The sequence below is a fragment of the Parasteatoda tepidariorum genome, chromosome 2, assembly GCF_982258835.1.
Source record: "Parasteatoda tepidariorum strain Cologne lab strain chromosome 2, Ptep-v5.0, whole genome shotgun sequence".
In the NCBI taxonomy this organism is placed as follows: domain Eukaryota; kingdom Metazoa; phylum Arthropoda; class Arachnida; order Araneae; family Theridiidae; genus Parasteatoda; species Parasteatoda tepidariorum.
In genome coordinates this window covers 122,283,443-122,310,451 of record NC_141756.1, presented here as the reverse complement: position 1 = coordinate 122,310,451, position 27,009 = coordinate 122,283,443, and the positions used below count along the sequence as shown (strand labels likewise).

The following is a 27,009-nucleotide window of genomic DNA, read 5'->3' as shown; positions in this document are numbered from 1 at the left end:
AAAACTCACTTCCCCCCTGATCACATTAAATTAATCAAAACTGATTCCTTAAAGAATTAATTATAAGAGTGATTTATTGGTTTTCAATTGGTTTGGTGAAAATGCTAAAAACAATAGTTTTATGTAGGCTACATTAACACAGTTTTATGCAGCATAAAAAATATGGAAAAGCTGAAGTACATAAAGAAAGAAAAGATTGCCAACTATTTTTCACAATTTAAAGATTTAATTACGTTATATTTTTTCTTGTGCAACTAGCCAACTTACATAGTTCTAAACTAAGTTCTAATTGAGCCTATATAGTTCTAATTGAAAGAGTTGAGTAGAGTAAACTTCCTGCGCAACAAATGAAATTATATAGTTTTCAATTAAGTTTTGAAGGAGTTTAGTAAACTTGCTACCCACGATGTTAAGTTTACTTAAGCTAAAATGTCGAAATTTTCTTGCAGAAAAATGTCAAGTTGTGAATAAGGAAATTTACGCAGAACAAAATATAATTTACACATTGAAAAACAAATATACAACTTCAAAGAGTTTGTTCCAAGTATTTTTTCTAATCAATAATTCAAAAAATTTAATTTCAATCGAATTTGAATTTAATTGTAAAATATTTTTAGGATAAAATCATTTTTTGTGACAGTTACGTGTTTTTTAAAATAAATTTTAAATCGACGTTTCATGTCTTGAAAGTTTGTATGAATGTTTGTTTACATTCATCTACATCTCTAATCAGTAAATTTTTAATTATAAAAACATTTAACGAAATCAAGCAAAGCTAACAAAAGTTTTCATCCATTAGCAAACAAAAGAATTGATATATAAATTCGTTATCTGTCTTAAATTAAAACAAAATATTCATCTAAAATTTACAAGTTAGCACAATAATTTTGTACAAATATTTCTAATTAATTCAAGAACAAAATTATTCAAAATGTAGGTCTTATTCAACTTTAACATTTTTAAATTCTTAATCTTTATTGTTCTTAAGGAAAGAATCAACAAAATTATTTTGGGCTCAATGAAATGATTATTAAAAATACATTGAAAAATAAATTTAAATCACTAATCATTTCTTTTATAGACGAGCTTTTAAACATTCATTAAATTTTTCAATCATAAATAAGTTTGCGAAATATCATTAAATTTAATTTGATTTATTTAGTGATTATTTCAGATAAAGTATTGCTACCTAAAGAAATTTTTAAGAAGAAAATACTGATCTTTTTTTAATTTTGCTCTTGTGTTGAGTTCAATTAACAATGTGTAATCAAAGAATTGGTAAAGAACAGTAATAACTCCAGACATAACATGCAGGAAAGGTAAAATAGACAAATATTTTTTCTAGAATTTTATACGAAATCAAAAATGAATTATTTGCCTTTTTTATTTGGCGTTCCTTTGCGATTGCCTGGGTTCCCCAAATGATAAGTCCAGCCCTGTTCAAATACAGCAAGGATTTGCCATTTTGCTCATAAGATTCTTCCTAGCTGCCTATTGGCAATCATAGATGAGCAGTCTACCTATATTATTAGTCTACGAAAGAACTCTTCTGTATGTATAGCTAACTTAATTTATTCTGTTTTATGCCATACATAAAACAGAAGGTAAGGTAGAAGGTAATATTTTAAGTAAATAATGGATAATGGAAAAATTTTAGTGCCTTCTGAGTTTGGAGTTCAAAAAATAAAAATAATAGAACACGCAATAAGTAGATAAGCTGATTATCAAAGGTTATTAAAAAATAAACATTTAATCACATACGTTTAGCAAAATCGAATTAAAAAATAGCGATTTGTCTTCGAAATTTGAATTTATTTTTACAAATATGTTATATTTAAATTGCAGTGTTATCAACTGCCACAGATAACGATTAGAAATACTTAATTGAATGAATTTCTTATTCTCAAAATTTAAGGTAGAATAATTGTTGTTGACTATCATATTCACGACGTCGGTAGTCATACGTCTACTTTTTACTCTTTAAGAAACTGTTGCTCAATATTTACTATGTAGATTTGTTTTTAATCAACTATTTCTTTTCAGGTGAAACTAATACGTATTTTAGATTTTTTCTAGTTTATTGAAGTCGTTGTCTTGTGTTCTCCGATTTTATTCGACTGGATGAATGGCTTTTTGTATGCATACACACAGATAAAGACAGCAGGAAATATTTAGAAAATTTTGCAAGATCGTCTTTTTGGGTAAGTTTAACAATTATATTATAATGAATTTATAATTATTTGAAAATATTTTCCTTGAAAGTTGATGATGGCTTAGAGGACAGAGCGTTTGCATTCCAATGAGGTGAACCGAGTTCGAACAACAGCGATGGCTGGTCGATGAGAATTCCTCATCCGGCTAGCATCGACCACAGTTCTGACGTAAAATATCCTCAGTGGTAGACGGATCATGGGTTAGAGTCCCCTTGCCGTCAACGCTAACTGTGGAAGGTTCTCGTGGTCTTCCCTTCCATGCAACGCAAATGCGGGTTAGTTCCGTCTGAAAAATTCTTCACAAAGGCAATTTTTTCCTAATACTTGATCCAGGAGTTTCCTTGTCTTCTGGGTTGGGTTTAAAATTACAAGACTACGGAGTTGAACATCAGTAGTTGTGAACCCAAAAAGTTTGGATCGGCAGTTCAAGGGCGGTAATAAAATAAAATAACTAAGAGGAATTTTTATTTACTATTCGAATAAAATCTGTGACTTAAAGCATTCTCTGGATAGACATGAAGCACAATGCGAAAAATAAATTTAGACTTAACCTTCTGAATAAGTTTAGATTTAATGATCGGTTTTTCACATTGTGCGACTCAATCTTAAAGCATGGTGCGTAGCGTTTTTAAAAAGTGCTTAAAGGTGCTTTATTTCGATTTTTGTTTCTTAAAAACCCTCAAAGGTGCTTTTTTCATTGGGTGTTTTTCAAAAGTGCTTAATTTTTCCTTTTCGAAAATGAGATTTTTTTTCTTAACTATGTCGATTTTTGCCACGTATTATGCAAAATCGTGCTTTTCACATTATTCTATTCAACGTTTTCACAATTCATTCAACCACAATCTATTTTGGCGCACCGTCGGTCCATAGTGTATGAAAGCGCTAATCATTTTGCAAGTTTGAGAAAATACTTCCGCATGTGCGTCTACCGAGCAGGGTTTGATGATATTATTGCACCCTCATGAGCAACTCTGTTGCATTTTGCAAGATATTATCATTTTCTGGCTTGATTTTCCACTCTCCAATGTCAAACCGAAAAAATCTCCCGATCATTCTATAATGGTTAATATAATCAAGAAAATAGTTATTTGTCAGAAACTAGTTATTTTATCATGATCATGTAAAGTCTTTGAAAATTATTTTGCATTTCGCTAATGTATGTAGTGATTAAAAATATTTTTTGACTGCTTAAAAAGTACTTAAAAGGTGCTTCTTTTTTGTTATGAAATATCGCTACGCACCCTGAAATGGTTCGAGAATAAAACTACATATATATATATATATATATGCTAAGTAATTAATGCAAATGATATATTAGTTACGAATGAAATACGAAAACGTATTTTCTTTGAAGAAAAATGCCTTTTTTTCATTACGGATTTGGATTTCTGACTCTCAAAATAGAGTGGGGGGGGGAAGAGAAACCAACCTTAAAGAACACAGGGACTAACCATACTTGTGTTCATAGACTAAAGCCCTGATAGAGTTATCCAAATGAATATCTTCTACAGGACATCTGAAAAAAAAAAGACTGCTAGCGTCTGTTCTCAAGAAGGTGTTTTATGACCATTACTTTGGAGTCGGGTATTAAACAGCCTAATAAAACATTTCAGCTACTTTACTCAGGGATATGCAAATGACATTGTCATACTCATCAAGTCGAAATTTTTGATGGTTTCCCATTGATGGACCAACATAATCTTGATAGAAACCATCAATAATTCCATCATGAACCATTATATTTTTCATGTTAACCAACATAAGTGACCATCACCCCAATGTAACCATCCCAGGAATATGGACTGATTTATGATGGTCCAACATAAGAATAGCAACTTGTTTTGATGGTTTGTTTATGTTGAACCATCGAAAATTTCGAACATAGTTGTTGGAACGATCATGAAGCACAATCACCTCAATGTAAGAATTTGGATTGACTTATGATCGGCCAACATGGAAGAAAAGAAACAAATGGTTTTGATGGTATATTCCTAAGAACTAACAAGAATTTCCATTTAACGGTCATAGAAATGTATAGTTGGAACTATTATAGACCATCACGGTTCATCATGGATGTTGATTCATGAGAATTAAACTTCTCTTCGTGATTAACCATCATAGTATGAAAGTAATATTTTCCATCATGAAATGATGGAAGTTTGTTGGCATATCAAACACTATGAACACAGAATGGAACATGTTGGATGATGGTAACCATCATGAATTGCACTGAAACCAACATAAATCATCGAAATTCTTCAAATTGGTCATCAATAAATATTTTTCAAGTAAGGTAAAGATTTTCACATAACTTGCAAAATGCTATGTAAGCAAATGGTGCATTGAAAGGAATCTTGACTATAAATCCACAGTTGACCACTCTCGTATCATGCACTCACAAAATAAAAAGGGATTATTTTTTCACCAAAAAACTGCCAAAAGTCCAAATCAACATTGCCTCTAAAGGGAAATATTTTTTGCCTAATCCTTGACCAAAATTCAACCTAAAACAAACATGTTGGTTACAAAATTAATCAAACCAAAGAATGTATCTTGATGTGTCAGGAGCGTGCTTATAACTGAAACAACAGGGGTTTATAGCCGAAAATTATGAAGCAAAAATATAAATGAACCATCCCGAATAGTTTTTAAGAAATCGAATTAAAAAAGAGTCGTATTTTAAAAATTTGATTTCTCGGGAACTATTTGACCTATTTCATTCAAATTTTGTATTTTGCCGTGAAAAATTATATTTTCTTTATAATAATGTAAAAAATGTTATACTTTGCACAATAATTTTTTTTCGACTAATATTAAAAAAATGATAAAATATAATAAATATTTATTATAAGTTATAATTTTCATTTATACATATCTTGCATCTTTGTATAAATGAATTTTATAATTGTTTGGTAAAGATTTCTAATTGTCTTTTAAATTTCTCGAGATAAGGATAAACGCGCAAAAGTAAAATAAACATTAAGGGGTCAAAATTTTGGAGCACTCTCCTGGCCGAACTATTGGGACCCTATTCCTAGATTGCGACTATCCCCGTTAGCTGAGACGCGATGGCTCAGGAAATAGAGCGTTCGTCTTCCAATGAGGTGAACCAGGTTCTAATCCCAGCGATGGTAGGAAGGTACGAATTCATATCCGGCTTGAAACCGACCACAGTGCTGATCTGAAATGTCCTCAGTGGTAGACGGATCATGGGTTAGAGTCCCTTTGCCGTTAGGCTAACTGTGGGAGGTTCTCGTGGTCTTCCTCTCCATGTACCGCGAATGCGGCTTAGTTCCATCAAAATGTCCTCCACGAAGGCAAATTTCTACCAATACTTGGTCCAGGAGTTACCTTGTCTTCTGGATTGGGTTCAACATTACAAGGCTACGGAGTTGAACATCAGTAGTCGTAAACCCAAAAATAGGGCTGTTCAATGACGTTTGTAAAATAATATAAAATAAAATTATCCCCGCTAATTTGGAGGTCAGAATTTCGAATCCGTCAGGGAAAAAAAATATGTTTCTTCAGCGAAAGTTGGTTTTTGTGTCTAATTTCTTATCTTAAAATATCGTCTGCACTAATTAATTAGCATGTTTGAGATAACACCCTCGAACCATTAAGATTGAGTCCTAGAATGCGAAGATCCGATCATTTGATCAAAAGTTATTCAGGATGGTCCGTTTTTTTATTTTGCGCACTGTACATATCAATAGTCAGGCCTGCTATCACTTGCGCTTCTGTGATTCGGTGGTGCAAAGTGGAGCAGAACTAAATTTGTAGTGGTGCCTGAATACAAGTGGTTTTTTAAATATAAATATTTTTTATTCAGTTCTATATTTTATCTACAAGATGGTACTCTTTTCTTTGGTTAAACTATGTTGGTAGCTCTGTTATGAGAATATAGTTGAAGATAAATGATTTCTTTGATTTCTTAGGATATATTTAACAATTAAAATTTGAGACAATGGAAGCTTATTTAAAGATTTTATTTTGCTCTTCAGTATTAAGGTTCCAACTCAAAACACTAAAGTACTGAATAGTTTCACAACTATGATAATACATAGCAATAGACTACATTTTTCAACGTATTGTAGTGTGTCTACCACTACAAAAATACAATGGCAATTCAATAGTATATAAGACATTTAAACCCAATTCTATGTTGGGGTACCTTTACATACATGAAGGCTGAAATTGTCGGTAACTCCTTTCCCCACATTGGTGACCTTCGGACTTGATTTGAACATGTCTACCTTGACAGTAACGGCCACTTTGATCTGAACACGCCTTCTTCGATGGATGGTTCACATTGAACAGTTGGACTTGTTAGTTAAGACTCTCTCCATTGCTACTCAGTCTCAATCGCCCACAACGTATACACTCGACTGCTAAAGGCGACATAGGAGCGACTACTACAGTCAACTTAATACAACTCTCATGATCAGCTCAAAAGTACTGTGATCTTAATACAGCTCTCCCAGCTTTTCACAAAACAGCGATAAATCAACTAGTGGTATCCATTCATTGAATTCTATCACAGCTATAATTCTGGTGGGGGAGTTCTGCAGTGTGTCTATCACTACAAAAATACAATTCTCTAATATATAAGACATGTTAACTCGATTATATGTTGGGGTACCTTTTCGTAGATGAAGGTTGACATTGTCGATAACTCCTCTCCACACAGTATGTTCTAAAACAATCTGATTGTTTTTCTCTTTAATTTTTAAATAAAGAATGTTCTGAATAAGGAACTATTTTTCTTAAAGATCGAAAAAGGAACGAATATTTATGTATGAAAGCAGTGCAATCTTTCGATTTCCCATTACGAATTGAGTTTAATTTTCTTTTCTTTCTAGAATCTGAAGAAAAAGATTACCAGTAAGTACTCATCTGACATTCATGAATGAAATCAGTGAAGAGTTAGTGAGTATTGTAGGTAAGTTTTAATTAAATTGAAGAGATATTTTACGTGACGATCACAAAATGGCTGCGTACTTTTCTACGTTAATAGGTAAGCTCACTCTTGTAAGGTAAGGCACTTATTTATTTTACATGGTACGATACTGGAAGTAAACTCTCATTTATTACTGAAAAGAGGTAATGCATTTTTTCTTTGAATAGAAAAAAAAAATAATTAAAATGTTTTTTTTTTCCGTCGGTTTGCCGTCGGCTCGCAACATTCGCTCGAGGTTTTCCCGCAGTTAAATCACGCACGACGAATTTCGATCGGTCGGTTTTATCATTATTTCATCATAAAGCGTTTTCTGCCTCTTTTTTTCCTTTTAACTAATTATAATTTTTTTCATTGTAGTTTTGAGTTTAAAATTTTTTTTCTTTTGATTTTTATTTCGTATGTGTGTTCCAAACTATTTCTTCAAATGTTTATGTTCCAAATTTTTTTATCCAGTATTAATGTTTCTACATTTTTCGTTCTATGTTCCTGCTGCGAAATTTTTCGTTCTGTCTTTGTTTTCTAAATTTTTTCATTCTGTATTGGCGTTACAAGTTTTTTCACCTTGTGTTAGTGTTCCTAATTTGTTAACCCAGTGTTAGTGTTCCGCATATTTTTCAACCATTGTTTGTGAGCCTTATTTTTTCACGATGTGTTAGTGTTCCAAATTTATTCATCCCACTATTTTATATTTCTGTATTGTATTCTATATTTTTTTGTGTACTATTTGTGTTCCAATTAATTCCTTCCAATATGTGTTTTTTTAATTTTTCCCTGAGTGCTTTATGTGATGTTTAAATGTTTTGAATGTTTTCTGTGGTATTTTCAAAGTGTTATTCGATTGGTAAATTTTTTGTTCAAGTACATTCAATCCAATTTTTTTTTTTAGAGGGACCATCTTTATGTATTTTTACGTGCTCAATTCTATTTCATATTTTAAATTTTGTTTACATTTGATGTTTAATTTTTCCAACTTTTGTTTTTGATTTTTTCCAGTTTTTAATTCTGTTTTCATGTTTTCGATTATTTTTTTAATTGGCTTTCTGCTTTATTCATTGCGTACCAACTTTTTATTCTTTTTTTTAAATGTAGATACTATTTTATTCCACATGATTTGTTTTTATTTCCAGCATGTGTTGTTTTTTTATTTTCATTTCGTGTAAGTTTTTATTTACAATGTATTTTTCAAATTTCCCTTTCCAATGTTGTTCTAACTTTCATTTTTAAGTGTGCAGTTCAAATTTTTTCTCTCAATATGTATTTCAATTTTTCAATGCTCGGTCCTAATTTTATTTTCCAGTGTGTCCAAAAAATTTTTCCCCTTGCTTATGTTCCAAATTTTTTCATCCCGTGTTTGTGTTCCAAATACTTTCGTTTTGTTTTTGTGTTCCTAATTTTTTGAACCTATGTTCATGTTCCAAATTTTTTTGTCATGTGTTTCTTCCAAACCTTTCCTTCAGTGTTGTGTTTAAATTAGTTTCTAGTGTGTGTTTAATTTTTTTTCGCTGTATGCTTTAAGTGCGGTTTGCATTTTTTCAATGTTTTTCTGCAGTGTTTTGAGAATATTTTTTGATTAGTATAATTTTCGTTCAAGTATTTTCTTTTTTAATATGTGTTCCACTTTTCATTTTTAATATGCATTTAATTTATTTTTCTTTCAATGTGGGTTTCATTTTTTTTCCTTTCAATGTGTTTTAAATTTTTTTTCTTTCAACGTGTGTGTCATATTTTTTGCTCAACGTGTTTGTGTTCCAAATTTTTTCATCCAATGTTTATGCTTCAAAATTTTTCGTCGCAATCTTTGTATTTGAAATTTCTCGTACTTTGTTTGTTCTTCAATTTTTATCGTTCTGTGTTTGTGTTCCAACTTTTTTCGTCCTGTTCCAAATTATTTCGTACAGTGTTCGTGCTCCAATTTGCTTGTCCTGTGTCCCTGTTTCGATTTTTTTCAAACTGTGTTCGTTTTTTAAATTGCTTCATCTAATGTTTGTGTTTACTATTTTTTCATCAGGCATTATGTTTTGATTTTTTTTTTATCCTGTAGTAGAGTTTCAAAATTTTTCATCTTATTTTTGTGTTCCAAATTTTCGATCAGTGTTTGTGTTTCAATTCATTTCTTCCAATGTACGTATTGTTTAAGTGTATTTTGTATTTTTCAAAAGTTTTCCTGTGTTTTTTTCAGAGTGTTTTTCAAAGGGTAATATTTTCGGGATGATCAAATTCATCTCTGTTTTTGGCACTTTTTTCGTTGCATCCATTCTCTTTTTGTACAAATCGTTTTGTTTTCAGAGTTTTGTATTTTTCGCTTTTTTTTTCCTTTTTTGTTCGTAATTATCATTTCCAATTTTGATTTCTTCATATTTTTCCACTGTTCTCAAATGCTTTCCACTCTTATTCATAGTGTTCCAGCTTTTCATCTTCTTTTTTCTAATGCACCCTCTGCTTCTTTTCAATGTGTAATATTATATATATATATATATATATATATATATATATATATATATATATATATATATATATATATATATATATATATTAATCTGCGTTTTCTTATCCTATGTGCGTTCTATTTTCGTTTCCTATGTATGTGTGTATATCCTTTTTTGGAGTTTTTTTTTTCTCGATGTTTTTTTCCGTTTATCTTCCAATGGCTTTTTTTCAGTGCTTTTGTTTCATATTTTTGAATGGATGTTTTTCGTATTGGTGCACCACTTTTGTTCCATGTCTCTTCTATTTTTTTCCAATGCGGGCTCTAATTTTTTTTGCTTTATAAAATTTTCGTTTATGTACATCTGATCAAATCCATTCTTGTTCATCGCCTTATTTCATTTTTCATATTATCCATCTTTGTTTACGGTGCGATATTATTCTTATACAGATTTAACTTTTTTCATTATTCATTATTTAATCTGAGTATATCCATTTTTATCCTTTTTTTCAAGATTTTCATTATTTTAATTATTTTATTCTTATGTTTTTCTCATTTTATGATTTGACCAATTTTTTTAAATGATTTTAAAAAAAATGTTCTTGTTTTTTTTGTAAGGTTCAAGATTTTAATATGTATTTTTTTTTTAGGTTTCTTTTTAACAATTTTGTTCCTCGTTTCTTTTCAAGTGTGTCTGATAGATTTTTTTAATACAGTTTTTAATTATTTTCTTTGTTTTTATCAGATGTAAATTAGTGTTTCATTTTAAGTACTTTTTAGCTATTCTTTTTCTATGTGTTTGTAAGTATATTGATTTTTTCCGGCCATGTTCCTTGTGCTGTGTTTCCATTGCTTTTAATATCGATAACTTTAACTTTTTTAATTAAATTTTTTTTTATGTTTTCTTGACACCTTTAATTCTTTTGGTAATAATCCTGTCTCTCTAACAGAATGTAATTTAGCTTTGTAGGATATTTTCTGCTTAATAGGGTGACACATGAGGAACAACCGGACAAAGTGGGATCTGTTTTGCTGATTGCAACTTCATCTGTAAGTATAGTTTAATCTACTTAGTAAACTATTTCAAATCTTGTAACTAATTTCAAATTGCAATTGTTTTTATTAAATTCAACAATGTTTGTAGGATATATTTCAGCTAAGTTGTGCGACAAATACGGAACAACCAGATAAAGTGGAATCTATTTTGCTGATTGCAACTTCATCTGTAAGTAAAATTCAATCTACTTTGTAAACTCTTTCAAATCTTGTAATTATTTTCAAACACACTTCTTGCTACAGTTTTTTTCCTTCGTTAACAGGAAATTTCTGGCTGTTTAAGCAAAGAGTTATAAATTATATAATATGTGATTTCAATACAAATTCTAGTACAAGGAATAATACAATATATTAAGATACATGGTGCTCAGTATAGGTAGCTCAGGGGATAGAACGCTCGCTTCCAATGAAGTGACTCTGGTTTGATCCCAGTGATAACTGGTCGATTCGAATTCTGCTCAGCCGACACGCACAAACGTCAGGGCTGCTGGAAAATATCCTCAGTGGTAGACGGATCATAGGTTAGAGTTTCCTGCTGTCAAGCAAACCGTGAAATGTTTTCGCGGTTTTCATTTCCATGTAACGCAAATGTGGATTAGTTGCATCAAAAAGTCCTCCACAAAGGCAAACTTCTCCAAATACTTGATCCAGGAGTTCCCTTGTATTCTGATTCGGGTTCAAAATTACAAGGCTACGGAGTTGAAGATTAGTAGCAGAAACCCTTAATTGGGTTGGCTGCTTAACGACGGTTATAAAATCATTCGGACTGGTCATAGACCTGAAAAAGCACAATGGACCGCAACCAAAACCTTCCTTAAGAGTGGGGTCCTTTGACTCCCTGCTCTTAAGAACAAAAAAAAAAAAAAATAAGCTTTTTAAATATTCAGTATAATTTTAAAACGCATTTTGTCGTAATTTTTTTTGACATTATGAATATAATATTTAAAATATTATTATTTAAAAAATAAAATACTTATTTAGAATTTTACTTAATAACTAAGTTGGAGGCTACGTTGTGCGTCACTATTTTAATAAATATAGGGAATTTCATCTTCAGCCTAATGCACGTGCATGAAATTCTAAGTTAACAATCATTTGAGTGTACAAACCGGGGCCTCACGTACAAAAGTTTGAAACCAAATTTAGTAAATATGTGTAGAAATCAAAACAATAAGCTATTTCGTAGTTCTTCCTCCCTTTCTTACGATTCAAAACTTTTCTCACTTGTTCCTTTTTGGTCAATGTCAAGGTTGTTAACGCCTTTTCAAAAGAGATAATGAAACTGGGGAGTCTCTGTGAATCTTGGAATTCTGGTCCCCCTAGATTAATACATTATCTGATCAGATCAAATTCCAAAACTGTTTAATTCGAACTTGCAATGTTTTATGAATATTATTGAATTTTCTCACACAAAGTGTGCACTTACTTTGAAGATGAAATGCATCGAATATGTTGGGGGCTCCACAGATTTCCTGGACTTATTCTCATTAATTATGACACCTGTGCAGATAAAAATTATATTTTAGTTGAAAACAGTTTTCATTTAAGACTTTAGACAATGTCGATTTAAACTCATAACAATGTTACTGTGAATGACAGAGATTGGTGGTCGTTGACTTAAACTGGTGAATGTTGACCATCACATAGTCTATCTTGTTAAAGGATACTACCCGGTATACATTTGCCCGCTTTATATCCTACGTCAATGTTTTTTTTTTAAAGTTTCAATGTCATGGTCCGGTACACATTTACCCGATATACCCTACACTCATGTTTTCTTAAGTTTCAGTGTCACTGTTCGATATATATTTTACCGGTACTCCGAACACTGATGTTTCTCCTAATCTATCTTCAAAAGATGTTTAAATATCGTATAAATATAATAATATCAAAGAATAAATATAAAATAGGATGTAATTAATATTTCAGCCATTCACCAAAGTGACAATGTGATTGTTGACATTCACCGGTGAAAGTTGATATTCTCTTCATTTTGACGGTAACAACTTGATTTCGATGATTTTTCATTCATGGTAACAACTACATTTCGAAAATACTTTGTAAAAAAGTAGTTGCAGTTAACTAAATTTTATTTTATAACCATCGTTGAAAAGCTGACCCGATTTTTGGATTTACTATTACTATTGTTCAACTGCGTAACCTTGTAATTTTTTAATCCAATACAGAAGACAAGGGAGCTCCTGTATCTAGAACTGCGGGAAATTTGACCTCATGGAGGATGTTTTGATGGAACTAACCCGCATTTGCATTACATGGAGAGGAAGACCACGAGAACCTTCCACGGTTAGCCTTTCAGCAAGGGGATCCGTCTACCACTAAGGTAGGTTGACATTCACCGGTGAAAGATGACATTTTCCTCATTTCGGTGACTAACTGTAATAAATGCATTTCAAACTTTTTTGCTGATTCAGAAGATCATTGGTTTTATTGAGCTATAAATTTTTGAAAAAAATTTCTTTCCCGCATCAGTTTCTAAATGTTAAAATGCATCACTCAGTGGAAAATTTATGACATACATTTTTGTTTCATTTGTTGCCTAACAATATAGGCAAACATTTTGTTTTCCTGTAAAGTTGGCATATTGATTGAGTAAAAATGCGTTAAGAAATTCTTTGGTTTACAATAGTTTAGGTTGTTCATACAGTTTTAAATGTCACTTAAAGTTGAGAAAAAATAAAAAATAATTTCGAAATCAAAATAAACTATGTAGTTATTGGTACTAGTTAAATTCAGGACTAAAAAATATCATATATTTTAATTTTCTTACAATAAATTCTAAAATAAACTATGTTGACTAATAAGTAAGTACTTTAAATTTAAATATAAAATATTTAGCTCCCTAAAGAATGTTTAATATTTCTTATAAAATTTAAAACTGAGTTACGAAGCGGAAGTAATAAGGCAGTATTAACTAACTGTGAGAGGTCTTCCTCTCCATGTAACGCAAATGCTGGTTAGCTCCATCAAAAAGTCCTCCACGAAATCAAGTTTCTCCCAATACATTATCCAGGACTTCCCTTATCTTCTGGATTGGGTTTAAAATTACAAGGCTAAGGAGTTGAACATTAGAAGTCGTAAACCCAAAAATTGGGACAGTTATTAAAAAAAAAGGAAAGTGTAGTACTAAATTACTGTTTAATACTGTAATTTTATACTTTAATTTCTTTATATTTGTTATTTTTTTACTGTTAATTTGTCTGTCTTGAGATTTTCTAAAATTTATTTTTATTTTGTCTGCAAAATTCGCAGTGGATGCAGCTTAAAATTTAACCTTAATCATGCAATAATGTAAATATTTTTCACAACCTAAAAGTGGACAAAGGTATAGTATTAAAATACTTTAAGAAAATGCTGCTCACAGTTAATTAGCTTAGGTCCACGTATTGATGTAATTTTGTCAGAAAAATGCATTGACCTCCTAGAATATTGACTGTAAAATGTCTCCTTTTTATAATTTAGTGTAGTTTTGGAAGAAACATTTTATATTAGTTAGGATGATTATTGATGATAATTTAGATTTTATTTAAAACCGATTAGCAAAAATTGCAGTGGAAGGTTCTGTTTTTGATTTTCATTCAATTATATTTTCTATGTAAGGATTTTAAGTTTGAAAAGAAAGCACGTCAATCATCTTCAGGTTGGCCAAGTTGTTGTTTATTAGTTTGCTTTATTAAATTAAAGGATGTAAAATATTTTATTAGCTATACCATGCAGAGTAGAATAAGAAAATACTTTAAAGTTCTATTTCAGTTAGTTTTATAAGTTCGTTTTTGCATTTTATTAAAAGTTTTGAGTTCTTATTTTCTGCAGTAAACTATATTTTTCTTTCTTATTTTTTAAATTTGTGGAACACTAATTGAAAGATATTGCTACACATTTTTTTTAAATTTTCTAGTCACAAATTTTTAAGGTTTTATTGCAATGTTTTACTCTAAATTATGCAATACATATGACAAATTAAAAATTGAATTAAAATTGCTTTTTGGATTGTGGATTAAAATTCCTTTACAAAAATTTTATTAGCTACACGTTATTAACTTTTTTTACCCTACAAAGCGGTAGGGTGTGTAATTATTGAATAATAAAAAATTAAAGTGCGTTACTCTTTGAAATCGATTTATTGTTCTGAGAACTTCTTTTTAAAAATTATTCCTATTCAAAAAGCTCTGAAATTATAATTTTAGGTAATATTAGTTCACTATAATATTCCTTGTATTTTGTTTTTATTGTAACAATGCTTAATTTTCCCTCTTTTTTTTAATAAACTCATCTGTTACTTGAACTCTTAAAATAGTTTTAGCATTTATTATTATTATTATTATTATTTTTAGCAAGTGGAAAAGTTATATTATTGCTAAATGGAGTTTGACTAAAACATTTTAATGTGTTAACTGTTCCAAATAAAAAACAACTAATTTCATGTAAAAATTAATAATTTTTTAAGTAAAAATTAAAGAAGGCAGAAACTAGTGGATATTCAGCAAAATGAAGTATTGAGGAAAGTGCAGGCTGTATCACAGAGTTATTTAAAAGCGTTTCTTGTTTATTTATTTAGTTTTTTTCCTTGCACCAATAAGTTAAATTTAGCTGAATTTTTCATTTGTAGAACTTGAAGAATGAAGTGTTTGTTGATGTTATTGAAAAAATAGTTTTCCATCTTTCGAAAGAGGTAATAAATTATTCGATTGCAAAACATAGTTAGGTTTAAAAATGTCTTAGCTAATTTATCAATTTTATATTAATTAACATAAAAAAATTTGTATGTTCCCCATTCTATGTAATGAAATGATAGTGGAAAAAATGTTTTGCATGAAACATTTTTTCATGTATGTATTAAAACTGTTTCCTTATTAAGAGTGTAGAAAATTTTATTTTAAAGCCCATTTAGTTTAGAAACATAAAAATTTATTATTTCGTAAGAGGTTTGAATATTGTTACAAATTTTGTTGCTTTAGTAACCCAAAAAATAGTCTTATTTTTCTTTCTACAATTTTTTTCCTCCTACAAATACTTTGAATAAAAGAAATATAGAAAGAATAGTCTTATTTTTATTTCTACAAATACTTTTTTTTAATGCAAGGAATATTCGTGCATATTTTATTTTTTCATGTATGTATTAAAATTGTTTTTATTTACAATGTAAAAAATAATTGTTAGAGCTTTGAATATTGTTACAAGTTTCATTGCTTTAGCAACCCCAAAAATAGTCTTATTTTTCTTTCTACAAAAAAACCTTGATGGAAACACTTTTTTTTATCAATATCTTTTTGATAAGCTAAATAAATTGCCAATTTAGTTTCAGTCGCTATAAGCAACCAAGTTGTTTTAAACTGATGATTTTTATACTAAAGATAAAGTTGATTCTCTGACTTAGAATTTTCTATGTTAAATTTTGGACATTAACAGAGAATGTTTTAAAAAACATGCTTAAAATAAGTGTTTTGTTTAATGCAAAAAGCAAGTGTCTTAAAGGGATAGTCTGGTTATCAGTGTGCAGGTCTTGTGTTCGTGAAAACTGGGTCTGGGTGTGGCAAAAGTCAAATTCTTGGTCATAGACGGTGCCACTGGAAAATAAATGCAATCACACCCTAATGGCCTACAACAACAATAAGTGTTTTAAACATAACTCTGATTTTTAAAAACACCAATTATTACCAAGCCAATTCCTACCAATTCTTTAAGAAATGGTGGCTTAGGGGATAGAGCGCCCGCCTCTCGATGAGGTGAGCTAGGTTCGGTCCTAGTGTTGACTGATTGATTCGAATTCTACCAGCGGCTACGGAGTTGAACGCTAGTAGTCATAAACCCAAAAATTGGGTCGGCTGTTCAACGATGGTTATGAAATATAAAAAATTCTTGATGAAAATATAAAGTTTTTGTAAATATATAGTTATAATAATAATTATAATTATTTATATAATTATATATAATTTCATATTGAATGCTACTTGTGGCTAATTTTAAGAATGACATTTATTTTGAATTACATGCTATGTGCATAGACTTTCAAGCAACTTAAATTTAAAATTACAAAAATTATGGATTAAATTATTTATGATTTTTAATTTAGAAAAAAGTAATTGTTTAATAGTTTATGGATTGATATATCAGTTCATGATAAAAATATGTGCTAACTAGAGAACATATTTCATTTTTTTTGTTCATTGTTCAAAGATTTAGAGATTTAGATTAGATTTTAGTTAGTCGAGAAAATGCATGTGAGTACAGTACCACTCCCAAATTGAAAATTTTTAAAAGCATAGTTTATTTCTTAACTACATAATCCTTGCATAATTGTTTTAACATTATGTATCTAAATTTATGCTTAAGTGCTGTTTATGGCTGTATAGTTTTTAAAATTATATTAGGAGACCTTGGAACTTATTGCTTCCTTTATTGGAAAGCGACCAAATTCAAAACGTTTTGATTTGTTGAATTTGGTATTTTTACACAAATTATTCCTTACCTAGAAATTTTCTGAATGCCATTTCTTCATCGTTTTTCCTGAAAGTGCAATTCCGTCATTTTTTAGATAATTCATAAAACAATGTTAGTAATTTCAAAATGTTTTGTTGTAAAGGAAGAAATAGCTCAAACAATTTGAGGCTATTTTCTTTTTAATTCAATATTATTTTTTGTCCAATTTATTGTTTCGTTTTTCCATTCCATGTAGTTTTCTTCGTGGAAAATAACTATTTAAATATTTTTTTATTAAAAAGATTGAGAATTACCACTGTAAATACCGTCTGAAATAACATTTTGCACTGATAAGTAAATTTTTTTTGTAGTTCACTATTTTCCTTAAAAAAAAATTTCAGTATGTGCTCTGTAAGATCAGTATTTCTTTAAATTTATTTCTCTCTAAGCAGAAAACTTTCAAGTATAAAGAAAATTTTGAAGATTATTGCTTAAGACTAAAGTGACAAAGAATTTTCAATCTAAATGGCTAGCAGCTCTTTGTCAATTCTTTGGGTGCTCTAATTAATAAAGTTTTGATATATTGCATATTTTGTTAAGTTATATATATACAGTCGACCATTATTTAGGGATGGCACTAAATCCCGGTAAAAAATTCGATATATGGAAAATTCGTTAAAAAGAAAACACCTTTTTAAATGCTTAAACAACACAAAGCAGGTTTTAAATTCATAAACCCTAGACACAATTAAAAGTCGCAATTGACACACCTTTATCTTGTAAACTAGTGTCTACTTTTTATTTTATAAATCTTAACCCTAAAAGAAATCTGTATGGAAACCAAGAATAGAGCAAAACATTATTCAGTGTAACACTATCATTACATACATTTTCAACTAAAAAAACTAAATTTATGTAAAAAATTATAGCTGCATTTATTATAAAAGTAATAAACATACATTTCCACATGCGTTCTTAAGTTTATTTGCTACACTTAAAATCTATTCATTTTGTCTGAGTTTTTCGTTTGAAATACAAACAAAAAAGGAAAGGGATTTTAACTGCTTTCACTAAAAGTGGCCTCGAAAATCAATGTAAAGTCATTTCCCCCATATCATGCATCCACAAGTTTGAAATATTTTGGGAAATACGGAAAGTGGATCTCAACGAAAAATACGTTAATTAGAAACTTTACTTCGTTATTTGAAAGTTATTTTACGAAGAAATTTCCAAAATGTTCTTGGTTCCTTGAAAAGAATTGCAAAATAGAAAAATTCGCAAAGTGGAAGTTCGTTAAATAGTAGCTGCATAAAATATTAAGCAGCTTTTTTTAAAAATTGGTTTATATTTTGTAATTTTTGCTTAAGAATTATTTCTTCTTAGGAAAATAGTTTGAAACACAGATAAAGTCTAAAACAATATTGCATGACATTTTATAAGACTAAAAAGGATATTTTTGAAGTACCTTCTTCAGTATCTGCGCCATATCAGTTGAGTTCTATAAAATTGTCTTTGTAAAGTTCAAAAGTTAGTTAATTTAATATGAAAATTTTCTTTTCTTTCTTTCTAAAAAAAAAAAATTGTGTGCTGCTTCTGTAGAAATTTTTTTTCTGACCTTGGATCAACTATTTTAAGTAAGATATCATCTCTTAACTTTATAAATGCATTTTATTTTGAGTTAATTTGGAAACTTTTCATTTTTTTGGAAATAATGTTTGTAGTAGTTTTTAATTAAAGAAAAGTAATTTTGATTTATTTTACTTATTGTTAAATGTGTGATTCGTTTTGTTAAGGACAGCTTGATGAATTTCTTACCATTATGAAACTTATTAATTTTCAGGGAATAATTCAAAAGTACGAATTGCATGGAATGATACTCTTGAAAAGCTTCTTACCTAAGAGTTATAAAATAATTGTGAATTCAGAAGATAATTTAAAACAAGAGGACGTAATGAAAAGTAATTTTTATTTTAGCAAACTTTTTTTAACTGATTTTTTTTTTTTTAAATTTTGGAAGATTGATTGTTTTTATTGACTGATATTCTTATTTATTTACTGTTTTATTACTTTTAAGTAACAAATTTTTAAAAAAATAAATAAATGTGTAATATCTTATTTTCATAGTTCGTATCTGTATCAAGTTATAAATAACAATGATTAATTCCTTAACATTAACATTTGTTTTAGATTAATTTAAGGTGAGAAGTAAGTTAGTAATGGCAGTATAAATCAAATTCTACGCAATTTAAGCAATAGTTCAAAATCAAGTGCTAAGTTTGGAAGTTTTTACCTTATTTAAATTGATAATTTGCTAAGAATGAATTGTAAAATATAAAATTATCAAGGTACTCAGTTTATTAACATGTTAAGTTATCATAGTTTGGTAAATGAAAGAAATAAAATTTCATATTCAAATTTATTCTTTCCTTTTTTTAGTTTGGGCTGGAAAAAAAATTTCTTCCTAATCTGGCTGCAGGAAGACCATTAGTAAAATCTAGATCTGAGCTGGTGGTATTTTTTATTTTATGTATATTTTTATATTAGATTCTTTATTAAATAAATATAATTTATGCAATCTTTAAAGAAAGAAACATCAGTTAAGGCGTGATTTTTTATGCAAAACTACTTATTAAGTACAGTGCATCAAGTTCAAAAAGGGCATACGCAAAAAGTAAAATTAACATTAAAGAACCAAACATTCAACTGCTTTCTATTGAGATCAAATTTAAGAGATGTCCGCCTTGAGTGTTAAGATAGAAAGATTATTTAAAGACGTTTTCGTGACTGAATTTTCTGTTTAAATATCGTCTGTACAAATTTCTTAGAATAATTTAGATCGTTAATAATGTTAATAATTCTAAAGTTATTAACATTTTATGTTAGTACTGAAAATCTAATCATTAAGTCAAACATTTTTCAGCTGTTACTTTCTTTCTTTGACTCATTAAAACTTTTAGTATTGTAACTTTTGTTTTAGATTTGTTATATTTGTTTACAGTAAGTAAATAAGATTTTGAGTATTGAAAAGTATTTAGTTAAAATCTTCAAATTCATCGTTTTCTAATTTCTGAATAATTTGTTTTATTTGTTTATAACAGGCACAATAAAATAAGAAAAAATAATAGTAAAATAAGAATCTATTTCAGTTTGCTTGATAAATTTGTTTTTACATTTTATTAAAACTTTAAATTCTGCAGTAAACTATATTTTTCAGTCTTATCTTTTAGATTTGTAAAAAACGCACTTTTATGGATAGATATTTTTACTCAATTATCTGTTGACAAATTTGTAAGGTGTTATTGCACTGCTTCAGTCTATATCATGCAATATATATGACAGATTAAAACTTGAATCAAAATCGCTTTTTGAATTATGAATTCAAATTCCTTTACAAATATTTTATTACAAAGACTTTGTAAAAAAATTTTATCCAGCAAAACTGTAGCATGTGTAGTTATTGAATAATAAAAAATTCAAATGAGTAAACTATTTGAAAATGGGTTATTGCTCTGTGAACTTTTTTTTTAAAGATTATTCCACTTTAGTTGAAAACAAATTCAGAAATCTCTAAAATTATAATGCAAGTAATATTAGTTCACAATAATACTCCTAGCATTTTATTTTTCTAATAACTTAAATTTCCTTCTTTTTTTTAATAAACTCATGAACTCTTAAAACAGTTTTGGCATTCATAATTTTTTTAGCAAATTAAAAAGTTATTTTATAGTTAAGAAAAATGAACTAGAAAATTTTAATGTTTTAACTGATCAAAATAAAATACAACTAATTTCATGTAAAAATTAATCATTTTTCATGTAAACATTAAAGAAGACCGAAATCAGTGGATATGAAACAATTTTAAGTATCGAAGAAAGTGCATACTGTATCACAGAGTTATTTAAAAGCATTTCTTGTTTATTTATTTAGTTTTTTATCCTTGCACCAAAAAGATAAATTTAGCTGAATTTTTCCCTTATAGAACCTGAAGACTGAAGTGTTTGTTGATGTTATTGAAAAAATAGTGGTCCATATTTCTAAAGAGGTAATAAATTATTTTATAACAAAACGTAGTTAGTTTAAAATTTTAAAACATGTTAGTTAATTTATCAATTTTATATGAAGTAGTATTAAAAAAATTAATAGAAGATCTATGAACTTATTACTTTCTTTATTATAATGTTACCACGCTTAAAACCTTTTGATTTGTTGAATTTGATATTTTTAAAATTTTACAAATTATTCCTTACCTGGACATTTTCTGATTATCATTTCTTTGTTGTTTTTCCTAAAAGTGCAATGCCATCATTTCTTAGATATTCATAAAACAATGTTGAGTTATTTCAAAATATTTTGTTGTACTGGGGGATTGTTGAAACAAATTGAGGCTATATTCTTTTTAATTCAAAATTATTTTCTGCCCAATTTATGGTTTTGTTTTCCCTTCAAGTGTACATATAAATTTTATGGAAATAATTATTTAAATCTTTTTTTATTAAAAAGATTGAGAATTACCACTGTAAATAATGTCTGAAGAATGTTTTAAACTGATAAATAAATTTTTTTGTAGTTAACTGCTTTCTTAAAGAAATGCTTCAGGGTGTGTTTTGTTAGACTGGTAATTCTTTAAGTGTATTTGTGTCTAAAAGGGAAACTTTCAAGAATGAAGAAAAATTTGAAGATTATTACTTAAGACTGAAGTGACTAAGAATTATCAATCTAAATAATCTCTTTGTTAATTAAGTTTGGGTGCTCTAGTTAATAAAGTTTTGCTATATTGTAAAGTTACACACGCACATATATATATATATATATATATATATATATATAGCACAATAAATAAAAAGGAGAAAAACAAAGAAAATTAAGAAAATCAGTAAGTTTTATTTACTGTGCCTAATCTGCAAGTACATACAACTCATAAAATAAGTTCAAAATGTAGAGAAAACATGGAAAAAATTACAGAATAAAGAAAAAAAATATTTAAAAGAAATTAATAAAAGTGCGGGGGGGGGGAGAAAAGATATAATCTCTTCATCAGCTCACACGATTATATCCGCGAAAAGGAGTGCTTTCTATTATTGTATCAATAAAGTCCATGCAAAATACATCAATACAATAGTATCAGGAGCACTAAAGAAATAGCGGATATAGTCATGTGAAAAGATTCTATACTTTGGTTTTTTACCCCCGGATTTGTATTCATTTTTTTTCTAATTTTTTTTAAAAATAATTTTCTTTTTTCAATATTCTGTAATCTTTTCCATGTTTTCTCTACATTTTGAACTTTGAGCAAAAATTACTAAATGTGAACTAATTTTTAAGAATAGCTCTTAATATATATATGTATATATACACACATATATTAAACAGCTATTTTCCAAAATTGGTTTATATTTTGCAATTTTTGCTTTACAGTTATTCTTCTTAGAAAAATAATTCGAAACGCAGACAAAGTCTTAAAAAATATTGCATGATATTTTATACGAGGTAAATCATCATTGCAAGTAGCTTCTTTTGTAACTGCACCATATCAGTTGAGTTCTATAAAGTTTTCTTTGTATAGTTCAAAATTTAGTACATATGATATAAAATCCTCCTGTTTTTAAAATTGTGTTCTATTTTTTATATAACCTTGGATCAACTATTTTAAGTAAAATATGATCTTTTAACTTTTTAAATTTAATTTATTTTGAGTTAATTTGGAAACATTTCATCATATTTTTTCTTTTTTCTGAAATAATGTTTGAGTAGTTTTTAATTTAAAAAAGTATTCTAGCTTTATTTTACTTATTATTAAATGTATTATTCGTTCTTAAGCATAACATTATATGATTTTAAAACTTATTTATTTTCGGGGAATAATTCAAAAGTGCAAACTGCATGGAATGATACATATGAAAAGCTTCTTACCTGTGAGTCATAAAATAATTGTGAATTCAAACGTAATGAAAGGTAATTTTTATTTTAGCAAAGTGTTTTTAACTGGTTGCTTCTTTATTTTATAAAAATTTAGAAGATTGATTATTTTTATTGACTGATATTCTTATTTGTTTAATGTTTTATTACTTATAAGTAAAAAACCTAAAAGAGAAGCCGTGTGTAGCATCTTATTTTCATAGTTTGTATCTGTATTAAGTAATAAATAACAATAATTAATTCCTTAACTGTTTTATATTTGTTTCAGGTTAATTTAAGTGTTTTTTATGAATGAATAATTATTTTCCCCATGGTGTGTAGTTTTCTTAAGAAGTACTTATTTTCAATTTACGCTTTTTAATTTTAAAAGCCTTTAAAGAAGATTTTTTATTGAATATTTTTAAAAAGTGCTTAATTTTCCTTTTGAAAATGAAATTTTTTTCTTTGCCTTGTTGATTTTCATCACTTGATATGCGAAAGAGTGGTTTTCACATTGATCTTTTCAACGTTTTCACAATTCATTCAAATGGAATGCATTTCGGCGTTATGTGTTTCAGTAGTGTATAAAAGTCAATCATTTTACACGTTTGTTGAAATACTTGCAGGTCCATATGTGCGTTTACTGAGCTTGGGTTCGGTGAGATTCTTGGGCTCTCATGTGCAACTCTTTGCCAGATATTCTTAATTTCAATCTTCCTTTTTCACCCCTGAAATCAAACTGAAATATAATTAAAAAGAAGAAAGAGTTCTTTGTCAGAAACTGGTTATTTTATCATGATCATTTAAAGTATTTAAAAAATATATTGCATTATTTTGTTACTGTACATAGTGCTTATTTTTTGTTGAAAGATTTGGCTACATGGCCTGTTTCCTCATCACTTTAATCTTTCTAGTGTTTCTGATGTTTAGTAAGTTATGGTTGAGGTATTTGATAGAATATGAAAAATAGGTTACCTTTGTTTTGTTTATTTCTTTCTAATTTTATTCTTTGACCCTATACATTTTATCAAGAGTAGCTCTATGACTTTGAATCTCTATCTATTTTCCAGGTCTTTTATCTATAGTGTCTTTTTTCTTTTTAAAATTCGTTCTCCTAATTATTTTTTACGTCTTTTTTTAGTAGAAGCATTTTATAAGTTTTATGTAAGGGTTAGGCTCGGTATTGTTATGTTTTCACATGGCTAATTACCTTTAACTTCTTCATAAAGATGGATCCTGGTCATTAGATCTATGAATAAAGCAAGGAAAAGATTTATTGTTCTCCATAGATCTGTGCTAAAATTATTAAATAAAAAATTATCTGTTCTACTATTTAAATAAATATATGTAAATTTCATTTTAATTTTTGTATTCAAATAATATTTTTCAGTTAATTTTTTCTCTCTTGGAAATTTCAATGGAAATATATGAAAAATTAAGTCTGATTTTATTTGGGATAGCTTATTATTTACCTTTCATTATTTTTTTTATCTACATGGGCACATCTTTTCATTGAGTCATAGATTTATTCAGAACCATGAAACTGTGGATTAGATTCACAATTCTATATTTCATTATTTTTTTTATTAACTTTTTTCCCCTATTTATTCTTAGTTTCTTAGTTTCTATAGTTTCCTTCTTGATGCTAAGGTCGCTGACCAGACTTAGATCAAATTGATATTTATTTGAAAGTCTTACTTGAATGTAATATTAAAAAGCTAAATCAGTTTATTGACATTAAAACTTGCTCAATATTTAATCAAAAATGGCAATAATTTTGTTTTTAAGATACTTAAATTATGAATTAAAATGGTAGTTAACATTAAAACAAAATTTTAATGAAGAGTAAATATTGATACTACATGTATTTAAATCGTATAGTTAAATGTGGAGAAAAAGTATTTTTTTATTCAAACTTTTTCGGTTATTATTATTTTTCTATTTATTTTTTCTTCCTATTTATTCTTCGTTTCTATTTAGTTTCATTCTTGATACTAAGGCCACTGTACAGATCAGAATTAGATCAAAATGATTATATGTATTTGAAAATTTTACTTTGATGTATTATTTAAAAGATCAATATTTGATTAAAAAAAGTACTAATTGTATTTTAATGATACTCAAAGTATGAATTAAAATGAGAGTAAACATTAAAACTAAATTTTAACGAAGAATAAATAATACTACTACATGTATTTATTCTTATAGTTAAAAAGTATTAGCACATTAGTAAATAGCAAAGAAAACATATTTTTTTAAAATTCAATTTGTTTTTAATTCCATGTATATATATATATATATATATATATATATATATATATATATATATATATATATATATATATATATATATATATATATATATATATATATATATATATATATATATATATATATATATATATATATATATATATATATATATATATATATATATATATATATCACAACAAATAAATACAAAAAGGATAAAGGGAAAAACGAAGAAAATTAAGTAAAAGCAATAAGTTTTATTCACTGTGCATAAGCTGTAAGTATATAGAACTCATAAAATAAGTTCAAAATGTAGAGAAAACAAGTAAAAAATGCTAAGGCTAATGAACAAAGATGAAATAATGAAAAAAGAGAAGAAAAAAATAATTGAAAATAAAATAAAAAATAAATGAAAGTCCGAAAAGAAAAGACATAAGCTTTTCATTAGCTCACAAGTATATACAATACAATATTAGAGAGCACTCCTTTTTTGTGGATATAATCGTGTGAGCTGATGAAAAGATTATATCTTGTATTTTCCGGATTTTAATGAATATTTCCCCCTTTTTTTCGGATTTTTTATTTATTTATTCTTAATTATTTTTTTTATTTTTTCATTATTCTCTCTCTATATATTTAAATTTTGTTGTAGCACTGATTTTTGGGCAACATCGTTTTAGCAGTTGCGTCGATGACAAAAACTTTGAGAAACACAGATCTTTTGTTGTAACACAGTCCCAAGGTGAGGTTAGTAAGTTTTATGTTCCATATTGTTTTTAATTATTTTTGTTACTGTGTGCAAACTATTATTATATTCTTTGTTTTAACTAATATTCTTCTAAATAAGGAAAAATATTTAAGCTGTTTACTTCATTATTTCTTTTGATAAAACATTTTTGTTTGGTTTTTATTTAAAAGCTTTAGTTTATTTACCATTTTTTTAATATTCGCATATCCCACTTTTCATCAAATTGATTTTTAACCCAACACTTGCAACTTTTTAGTGTTCACTTTTCACAATTTTTGCAAATGCTCTTAAACTTTTTTTGCATTGAACATGTTATCAAGCACGTAAAAAGGTAAGTAAAATAAATAAATTAGTGGTTCCCCAATTGATTCTGTTTTACATAACATTTTTAGTGTTCCAAAGCAGACAAAAATCTCCAAGTTTATTCTATCTAACACATTCTTTCTCTTCATGTGTTTCCATTTTTGCAAAAAGACAAAAATTATTTCCTGAGCTTTAGAATACCACAACTGTTAAGCCTCACCTTTTTCCCCATATTGACAGTTAGGGTGAGATGATGGTTGAATCAATAATATTAATAGAAATGTGCTTCTGGAAAAATAAGGATTTCGGTATTTCTTCCTAATCGCGAGAAATCCACGGCCCAGAAGTTTTAAAAAATCATCGATTACATTTATGCATAAAAACTTTTGTATATTTTATTTAGAAATATTAGAACTAGAATTTATGCTTGACCTATTTTTCATTTGCAAATATTTTTTCTGTTAGAATAATAAATGTGATTAGAGATAAAAATAAACTTATACATAATTATTTATTTAAATTATGCTACATGTAATTTACTTAGAATTTCATGTTTTGAAAATATCACTACTGATATACTTCTGATTGTCTGCCTATAACTTTTGGTTGATCCGGATTCAAAAATATTAGGAAATATTGACATTCATTATTTCATTAGTTTGTACGTTGCAGTGCGTCTACCACTACAAAAATACAATTCCAATTCACTAATATATAAGTA

General features: G+C 27.9%; 1 protein-coding gene across 1 annotated transcript in view; it reads left to right on the top strand.

The window, feature by feature from the left end:
* The first annotated feature begins 10,608 nt into the window (after positions 1 to 10,608).
* Positions 10,609 to 27,009, top strand: part of LOC147816135 (uncharacterized) — a 47,633-nt gene continuing 31,232 nt past the window's right edge. Inside the window, exons 1-7 of the mRNA XM_087156715.1 lie at positions 10,609 to 10,645; positions 10,740 to 10,820; positions 15,279 to 15,341; positions 19,526 to 19,600; positions 21,069 to 21,131; positions 22,960 to 23,041; positions 25,890 to 25,984. Coding sequence (XP_087012841.1) covers positions 22,975 to 23,041; positions 25,890 to 25,984 — 162 coding nt within the window. The 5' untranslated portion in view covers positions 10,609 to 10,645; positions 10,740 to 10,820; positions 15,279 to 15,341; ... (1 more) ...; positions 21,069 to 21,131; positions 22,960 to 22,974. The remainder of the gene's footprint in view (positions 10,646 to 10,739; positions 10,821 to 15,278; positions 15,342 to 19,525; positions 19,601 to 21,068; positions 21,132 to 22,959; positions 23,042 to 25,889; positions 25,985 to 27,009) is intronic.